Source organism: Kryptolebias marmoratus, linkage group LG12, assembly GCF_001649575.2.
Source record: "Kryptolebias marmoratus isolate JLee-2015 linkage group LG12, ASM164957v2, whole genome shotgun sequence".
NCBI classification, from domain to species: Eukaryota; Metazoa; Chordata; class Actinopteri; order Cyprinodontiformes; family Rivulidae; genus Kryptolebias; species Kryptolebias marmoratus.
Genome location: NC_051441.1, coordinates 15,629,214 through 15,639,132, shown reverse-complemented (window position 1 = coordinate 15,639,132; position 9,919 = coordinate 15,629,214). Strand labels below are relative to the sequence as shown.

Below are 9,919 nucleotides of genomic sequence, written 5' to 3'. Positions count from 1 at the left end.
AAGCTCAGGAGAGAAACACAATGAACCAGCAACAAGCGAGGGGAAATGAGCAGGTTTTAAAAGCTGCGGGACATCAGGAGAAGCGGGCACAGGTGAGTGATTACAAACTCAGGGCAGGTGTAGATGGGCGTGGCAGGGTAACAAATGACTTAGGACAAGAGAGTATGACAAGAGCACAGAGAGCGAAGAACCAGCTGACAAAGCAAAACACAGGAACCAAATAACAGAATTAAATAAACAATTAACTCAACACAAAAAAACCCCACATCCTGACAGCTAAATGGCTTTAGCAAACACAGAGATGGCTAAGAGTCAGTCATTTGGACAGATATTGAGGTAAAGTTTGATGCGATAGTAGTTGGGAGTTGTTCACAACACATACTCTGAGTGTGACATTTAAAAGCTTAATGTGTCGAGGTTTTCTTCAAGGTTCGATCGGTCATTTGTCAGCATGGGATGATCTGAGTTTAAAACGTTGTCATGAAAGACGACAAGCCGTATGCATTCCCCTATGCAAGGCTAGGCCTTTAATTCATCAGTCTAACCTGAACGCAACAAGAACCGCCGACTTCTTCTAAGGCTAACTGACAGATGTGAGGAGAGTACTTAGGTTATTACCTTGAAAGAACCTTGTGTCACCTTTTAATGCCACGTCACGTTAGGTGATGTCACCTGGGGCTGAGCCTTAATAATAGAGATGAACCAAACTGTCAGCACGAGTCAGCAGGCGCTTTAAACTGACAAACGTGAAGAGGTGGAGACAGGCAGGGCGCAGGGAAAAAAAACAGACAGGCGGGTTTAACGCGCTAAGAATTGAGTATTATAAACACATTTAAAGCAGCTCATTAAAACCTCACAATTTGCTGAAAGACTTGAGAAAACTTTTAATCTTCTGTCTGTTTCCCTGTGACGTCTTGTCCAGATTGTACCCTCTTTTTTTTTTGACGGCTGTAATTGGCACCGGCTTCTCTGTGACCCTGCAAGCAAGCGGTACGTGTTCCTTGAATTAATGCCAGGTCTTTACTTTGACCTTTTTTGTAGGTTTCAGTACTGAAGAAGTATTAAAAAAAATGTATGTGATTTTCTAAAATTGTAATTGCAGTGGTTATTATTCCCTCCTGTCACAGATTAAATTAAATTCAAGCATGTTTGCGGTATCTTACTATGGTGTCCTCACCTGTGTTCTTTGGTTTGTTTGCTAAACTACACTTGACCAATGGTTCAAACTGTATCCTGTTGTCACTTCCATGTCCTCATTGCACAAATAGCTGCAAAAACTAACATTCGTCCCACATGCTCACTGTCAACTAAATGTCAGCTAAATCTGGACTTTGTCTGTTATTTAAAGCCTTTAACATGACGTAGATGCAGATGCAGATCACTTCCATGTTAAAAATAAACTGTTTAAAGGTTCTAATAAACATATCAGAGCTTGACAACTGGGGGGGGGTGTTACAACATTCATCTTCTTTCAACACTAAACTCGTTCTGGCAGTTTCTTCAGTTTGTGCTCCTTAAAAACCAGCACAGATTGCTTAACAGCTGGTCAAGATGATAGGTGCTGTCATGTGGTAGAGACAGTTCAGGTGCTGTATTTGAAAGTGGGGTTCTGTGGCAAGGTCATGAACAGCTAATATCTTACCTGTTGTAGATAGCTCTTTTGATCGACGTCAACAAACTTATAGTGGTGACCATTGCCCGACTTAAAATAAATCCAATTAAACAAAATGTTTTGGTTCCTGCAACCTGAAACCTCTCCAAACATTGCCCAAACTCTGAAAGAACGTCGTTAAGATAAAAAGACACGTAAGCAGGTAGACAAATAAACAACAACAACAACAACAACAAAGAGAAATTGCATTTTCTGCAAACAAAAAACAAAAACAAAAACAATGAGAGCTGAATGGCTTTGCCAAAGAAGCTGAAACAGTTTTTAAAGCTAAAAGAAGCAGAACACTAGCTAAGAGAAACAAAGTGCTAGCTAAAAGCTAAATAAAGCAAAAGTCTAGCTACAAGCTAAAGGTAGCAAAATGGTAGCTAGAGGCTTAAAGCAGCAAAAAGTTAGCTAAATAATAAAAGTAGCAAAAAAGCAGAAATAGTCTAGAGCTAAAAGCAGCTAGTTAAAAACTCAAAGTAGATATAGAAGATTTAAAAAAACTGAAAAGTACGCTGAAGCAGATTTTAAAGAAAAATATGTTTTTGTATTTTTATGGGAAATGTATTTGTAGATAGTCTTTTTTTTGTGAAAAGTATTAAAGGTACAAAAACCAAAAGTCACAGCACCCATCTCCTGAATGAGCCGAATGTTTTGATGTATAAACGGCTAAAATAGCATAAAGTATGCAGAAGTAGTTAGATCACAAATACTGTACAAAAACCCCCACTAAAAACAGGAAAACCATAGTGTTAAAGCTGAATCAGCGTTCACGCAGCAGATAGAATTAGAAAGTCAGACAGGCAGCAGGTGCTCGATGATTGCCTTGAGGAAATGACATCAGAGAGGCGCTCACACCCGTGAATCTCCCTGACAAATCACACTGAGCTCAGATCAGAGGGGCTATAATGAAAGGAATGTGTTGTGGACCGTGTGTGTGTGTGTGTGTGTGTGTAGGTGTGTGTGTGTGCCTGCTTGTGTCTGTCAGCAGCTGAGTGACTGAGTGGAGCAACAGCTGTGACATCTGACACACACCAACAGGCTCAGTCAGTGTGCAGCGCAAGACTCAAGCTGCCCAGAACTTCAGATAGTTTGGATTTAAAACTTTGTCGAAGACCTCCTTCCTAAATGTTTTCTTCGCTTTAAAGGAGGTTATTTTTCTTCACCCAGCAACTTAGCCTTGTTAGACGACTGCGTTGCTGGGATTTCAGGGCTGAACAGACGTCTGGCTGCTGCATCAAGCCGCGCCCGAACCTGAAGCTGCCTCCTCGGTGGACGACACGCGCTGACTGGTGATTAGTTTGATTGCGGTCGCCATGCCGGAGCACCTGCAGCCCATCTGCATCAACCCCGCCCCCTTCAGGCCTCAGCCAATCAGAGGAAACGTGGATGGGAGAGCAGCAGGATTCGAGCTGGAGCGCCGGGCCTGTCAGAGTCTCAGGAAAGGTGGGATGTCTGACGTGTGCCGTTCCTCAAACTTCACTCACAGCACAAGATTCAATATCGCCTGCTGCTGAACGAGTGATGTGTGTGTTGTGTTGTGTTAGCAAAATATCTCATGAACCACTTGAGAGACTAATTAACCTTTCAGAAAATAACCATTGAATGTACCTCTAAAACTGATTAACTTTTAGAGTTAGCGCTGTTCAAGATGGCTGCCACGGCTAAGCAACTTTAATAAATCCAAAACTGGCTATAACTCAGTCGACTTTACAGCTAAAGTTTGTTGTGGTAGTAGCTGAGAGTCATTCTCAACCTTTACTCAGCGAGCTAACTAATCTTTGCCTAAACCTTCGCATTAACTATTGGAGTGAAGATGGCTGCCACAGCTATTTAAGCAACTTTAATGGTTATATGAGCTAAAATTTGGTCTGGAAGTAGCTGAGAGTCATCCCCAACGGATACTCCAAGCACTAACAGATCTCATGAGATCCTGCAATATTGCAGGATTGCTCATGTAAAGATTTGACCAAAACGACTCCAACTCATCGTAAAATGATCTTAATCTAAAACTCTGGCGTAAAACGTTGGCGGGCAATAAGCATTCCTTCAAGGAACTCCTTTTGTTTTGGCACTTGCGTTGAGATGAGTGTAGTCTTTTAGACCAAATGGGCCGCAGTTTGCCAGAAACAAACCCTTTGTATTAATATGACCACCTGCACTGACCAGGTTCAAGTTTATTTTCTGTTCCGAGGCGTTGAGATGTTTTTTTACATGTGGCTGGGCTTCAGCTGGAGTTGCACTGACTTCAGCTGGACTCCATGAACCCAGCAACTTGTGGGGCAACTGTAAAGGCCTTGAACCTTGGGGACGGGATACTTCTGACCAATATGAGAAAGCACAAACTTCAAAATACTTCCATTGAGGTCGAATGAGCTTGGACTGAACATCCACTAAGAATCTAATTTAAAAGAGCCTTTTTTTAATAAGAGATTTTAACAGTTCATAGTAAACATGAAGGCCTAAACGCTTGTTCTAAGGAACATTGATTCAGTACAGTGATTGTCCATTCATGCATTTACTTCATTTTGCCTGATCATTTGACAGAGTACACTTTTTCAGTATGTCTGCGTGCGCACGTGCGGGCAGTTCACAGCAATGTTCCTTACATTTCATCAGGCCGTCCAGAGAGGCCTGAGTTCTGAGAAGTTACAGGACGAGCACAAACAGAAAACTGAGCAGGGAGGAAAGAGGAGCAGGACAGAAACAGCTCACGGCTCTACGGTTCGAAAACAGATGAGGCTGACAAAATCCACGGAACAGGAGTTTGTCTTGTGTTTTTTTAAAAATGATGTCAAACAGCACATTGACAGAAAAATAAAAATGTTTCAAAGTCTGAGGACATTTAAATAAATCTCTTAACAGGAACGTGTTCGGGAAAATCTATTTTAATCTGAAAGTGAGACATTTTGTGTAAAGCACATTAGTCCTTTAAAAGACTTTAAAAAATATGCTGTGATTGATGAAGGCTGTTTTTTTTTTATCTCTCTATCGAATACATGAATGCTATGACAAATTTTTGAATATAAAGATACTTGTGTAAAAACACAGCATTGTAGTAGAATTACACAGCTACAGAACTCACAGAAATGTGTCAATTTTTAAATGAACAGGATATAAGTGCTCAAGACTTCCCCTGCTCGTTTTTCTGATAAACCTCAGAATATTTAAGTGTTAGAACAAGTGCAAAAGCAGACATACTTCCTGAAATGTCTGAAGACCTTTAAAAATATGGATGCTAAAACTCAAACTGCATCTAATAGAAAAAAGGAAATTCTTACTATAATTAAAGGGCTTTACCACCCGCCATCTTTCATGCCACAGTTTTGCGCTAAGATCATCTCATGTTAAGAAATTATGGAGTTATTTATGTTTTCAAACAATAATAATAAATGCAACGTCCTGTGATATTGTCAGCACTCACAGTATGTGTTGTGAATGACATCAGGTTTTAGCTCCATGTCTGTAAAACTGAGTGAGTCCTCGTCATTTATGTGTTTGTAAATTCAGTTGGCAATGGCAACTATTTTATAATGGGTTGGCTTCAAAAGTCAATCAGTTGTAGAAGCACATCCAATGTTTATTTCCCCAAAGTTTTATTGAAATCTGTCCAGCAGAGATATTTTACTGACAAACAGACAGAGTTCACTCCAAATAGTCAATAGTAATTTTTTTAACAAAGCTCTTGCACAATCTGTTGGTGCTCTAAATATATGTTGGGGATTCGTTCGAACGACTGCCACACCAAACCTCAGGTCAATATCTGTACAAATATCTGAGTTATAACCATGTTTGGGTTTTTAAAGGTTAGTTAGCTGAGGCAGCCATTTTGAATCAGGTTGACTCCCAAAGGTAATCAGCTGCAGCTCTACATTTAGTGATGACTTTACGATAGTTTTATTAAAATATCTCCAGTGGTTCATGAGATATTTTGCTAACAGACGCATGTTATCATTCACCTTTGCCTTTCTGTGGCATGGCAATAACAATGGATGCTGAAACGCTATTTTAGCCACTTCTTACATTTTTGCTCTGTAGAGAAATGGAACTTCTTACCATAAAGAGTATTGCTCTAAGCTGCATTTAATCTCAACACGTTCAAGCTCACTGAAAGATTGTGCGCAGAAGTTTACGTGTTTCCTTGAGCCTGAGTGAATTTAGTTTTCACAGTTCCCTCCCAAAATGCAAATATGAAAGCATGTTTGCCTAATTGACGATTTCATTTCATTTCATTGACGAATCTACATTTGGTGAGCACACCCTCCCAGGACAGATTCTGTAGTAGCATCACTTTCTTGTCGTCTCCGGGTGCAAATCATTTGTCCCAAAACCCCGGTGTTTTGTGCCAGTCTGTGTGTAAACGTTCCCTCTGTGCTGCTCAGGCATTAAAGTGTGTATTCTGTAATGCACAGTGCTGTGGCTGTTTTCAGTGTGACTGCAAATAGTAGATTTGGCGTGTTTGAAATGAGCGGACGGGACCGTGTTTGTTTTGTTAGTCTGCTCGTGTTTGCCTGCAGGAGACTGTTAAATCTCCCCTCGCTGCCACGGGAGGCGACGCATCGGCCTCCACAGAAATCAAAAGCGTCAGCTTTGAGTTTGCTTTGAATCTCAGATGTGCCGTGGGACACGCAAAGGGACTAAACACAGATTCTGGGGACAGAGAAAGGGGTATTTTTTTCAACACGTTGGAGTATACACATTTCTGCTACTGTAACGAGAAATGATACGCATGAAAAGGAAAAAAAAAAAAGGAAGATGTAGATACTCTTCCTGTTGCTATCTGGGTGAGATTTTAGGTGTAAAATCGTAAAAGATAAGCTTTTGGCTCTTCAGTCAGATGTTTTTCTTTCAAAACAAATCACCAAACTACTCGATTCAGACTAATTCATTCTTTACATCATCCCCACACTTCCTTTACGACTTCATGATCCTCCTATAGGGTGCAGTTACTGTACAGATTGGGCGATAAATACATTCCTCTTTTTTTATATGCACTTCACTGCTGATCACGCCTGCTGAGGAAAGACGAGCTGTGTTTGAACGTCAAAGGAAACGATAGACTTCAACAGGTACAGCTGTAAATTCTTATTATGGATTTGTCCCTTCAGATCATATAAGAACCTTGTTTTTTTTTTTTTTTTTTTTTGGAGGGGGGGGGTATTTTTCAACAGAAAGAAAAGTTATTAGGGTATTTTTCAACAGAAAGAAAAGTTATTACACGTAAAGTGACAATGCACGTCAAGAAAAACTAGGAACTGTGCATCTGCTCGATCAGAGATGGGAACCAATACAGGGCCTCAGGCTGTGTGAAAATAACTTCAACAGTAAAAATATTCACGTTTATTTATACCCCAAAGCTGCGTTCAGCACACAAATAGAACTGATCACATGCAGAAAGTCATCTTCTGCTCACTTATAATTTCACATCATGACGGTCCAGTTTTCCCGTCAAACAACTGCCGATCAGATTCTAACCAGTGGCTTCTCCGAGATGTGACGTTTTCTATTTCTTTCTCACTTCCTTGTGAAAATCAGAAGCCGTTTGTCCTCGCACTGCCGTTTCAACTAAATACTCGGAACAGGAAACTGCTCGTATGTGTGTTCATTCTGCGTGTTGTAGACTTCCCTTTGTTTTGTGTGACACAACCATTGAGCCAAAGACAACCACAGGTTTCAGCTGCAGCTCTCTGGGTAGAGATAAACCTCTCAACAGAGCCCTCATGTAAGATTTACTGCCTTTAAGGGTTTTTTGTTTTGTTTTAAATCTGCATTTCGTGGACAAGAAGACAGAAGCGGAGACATTGCTCGATACATAATAGCAACGTCTGTACTTGTGTGTTTTTGTGCAGCTGAGAGCTGATGATCCTCTGCCGGCTTCGGGGAGGTTTTTCATTCATCAAGCAGCCACAGAGTTTTGAGTCGTTTCCTTTTTGCTTTTTTGTTTAGTTTTGCAGCTGAAGCTACAGCAGAGAAGAACCAGAGAAGAACTGATCAGTCTGGGAATCATGCCACGTAAGTAAAAGTTACCTCACTGAACGCAAAGTTTGACACGTTACATAAGAGGGAACCGTCTATGTGAACTTTACTTTACCTTCCATTGTCGTCTCACTTAAAAGATTCGGTTCCTTATAGCTATAGCGCCTATCTTTTGAAGGACAACAGATAGGATCAAATGAGTATCTTTCAGAAAAGTTACAGATAAAGTCTCTCTTTATCAACTTAACATTCATTCATTCATTCTCAATCCTCCGACCAAGGATAAAATAAAAAAAATGAAACAAGAATCTACAACACTGCTGTTTAACAAATCATAGCTAGCTGCATATGAAAGTCTCACTGCAAAAAAAAGCTCCACGAATTGCTGTTTTTGCACTAAAACAAAATGGATGTTTCATGTGCGTTTGGCTCCATGAGACAAGCATCAGTAGAGAACTTTAGAGAACAAATCTTTATTTTATTTTTTAACTGTTCTTAGGCATTTTATTTTGCACACACATGAGAAAGTAAAGGCCTAGCATCCCTTGAAGGAATGCGATCATGCCAGTTTACAGCTAAGATCATCTTATTTTGAAAACCGAAGGAATTCTAGCCATATTTGTCAAATCTTGGTTGTAAGGTTAAGCACAAACACACTACATTACGAGATCTTGCTTGATTAGTTAACCTAAAGCAGGGGTGTCCAATCCTGGTCCTGGAGGGCCGCTGTCCTGCATGTTTTAGATGTTTCTCTGCTGTGACACACCTGATTTGAATGAATGAGTGATAAACAGGCTTCTGCAGAACTTGAAGACCTGCTGAAGAACAGGGAAACATCTAAAACATGCAAAATAGAGGCCCTCCAGGACCAGTATTGGACACCACTGACCTAAAGTATATGTCGGGGATGACTCTCAGCTACTACCACATCAAATTTCATTCCAATTTTTGCAAAATTACCTGAGTTATAGCCATTTTTGTGAAAGCCTTTGGTCAATCAGCTGGGGCAGCCATCTTAAAGTGGGCTGATTCCAAAAGTCCATCAGTTTTAGATGCACTTCCTGTAATTACTTTCTGAGAGTTTCATTAAAATTCGTCCACTGGTTCATGAGATATTTTGCTAACAGACAGGCAGGGCTGACCCTAAAGTTAATGTCAAAGTTTTAGACAAAGATTTTAGCGCTCAGTTAGCACTCAGAGGATGGATGGGAATGACTCTCAGCTACAACCACACCAAATGTTAGCTCAACACCTATAAAATGGACTGACTTATAGCCACGTTTTTGTTAGGTAGTTCACTAAATGTCAGCTTCATCTTGCGGTGTTACAAGGGAGGAGCTCCACCACAACGTCTTATTGCAAGGTCTTTATGCGTCACCTCACCACAGCAGGAGGATATTCACTATAAGAAAATAAATTCACAATCTAGTTATTTTCCCCTTACTATTTGATGGCGTTACAGTTGAACACAATGGCTGTTTCTTATCTTAACTGGCAGGCTGCAGGAATAATAAGTGCTTAGATTGGTTGGAGAGCTTGAAAATGGGATGTGCAAAATGTAATTTGCCGCTCTTAACAATGAGCGGACAAATGGCGTCGTTAAGTTTTTTTTTTCATTTATTTTTCTTTCGCCCGCCTGGGTATTGAGCAAACACCACATGTGGGTGTGAGAATGACTTGAGACGGAGCCGCAGACTAAGAGGGACGAGGCTGAGTGAGCTCAGCGTTAGTGTCATTTCAGTTCCTATCCGTCTGCCTTTCCTCTGAGCTGCCTCTTTCAAGAAGCCGGCCGCGGTGAAATGAAACCGTTTGGTTCACATGGTTTCGCTCTGTTGCTGCACGCCTTCGCTCTTATCTGCTTTTAAAACCAAAGGCTCGTCGCTCGTGTCAACCTCCCCCTGCAGGAGTTACAACTCCGTGCACGTAGGAATTAATGGGGTTTTTGAGAACCGGCGTGCCATGATTCTTACTGTCATGGCGTCCAAGTTTGCATTGTAGACAAGAAATTGCTCTCTTTGGTTGACACTTGTGGACGAATGAAGAGGATTCAGGGCGTAACGTGTCTTGTTTTGGTATATAAACGCCTTATGAAAGGTGGCTTTGAAGCAAATTTGTACCAAAACCTTTTTTGCATTTACCATGTGCTATTTTCTGTAAAACTAAGAAACTAGTGAGCTAACAACTAATTTGAGCAGGACTAAGATCAAATTGGATTGCTGTCATCTTAGAATGACTCCAATCTCAAAGCTTTCGTAGTGGTTAGTGCAAACACTATTTACTTATTTTTAT

General features: G+C 40.7%; 1 protein-coding gene across 5 annotated transcripts in view; it reads left to right on the top strand.

Moving 5' to 3' along the window:
* The first annotated feature begins 770 nt into the window (after window positions 1-770).
* The window catches only part of LOC108236058 (myocardin-related transcription factor A-like), a 28,504-nt gene continuing 19,355 nt past the window's right edge, over window positions 771-9,919 (top strand). The window contains exons 1-3 of one of the 5 annotated variants that reach the window (XM_037978850.1): window positions 771-990; window positions 2,825-3,100; window positions 7,601-7,666. In XM_037978850.1, the coding sequence (XP_037834778.1) occupies window positions 2,971-3,100; window positions 7,601-7,666 (196 nt within the window). In that variant the 5' untranslated portion in view covers window positions 771-990; window positions 2,825-2,970. Of the gene's footprint in view, window positions 991-2,358; window positions 3,101-5,530; window positions 6,724-6,869; window positions 7,377-7,600; window positions 7,667-9,919 lie in introns of those variants that run through there. The other 4 variants (XM_017416488.3, XM_017416490.3, XM_037978849.1 and 1 more) reach the window with 4 other exon arrangements.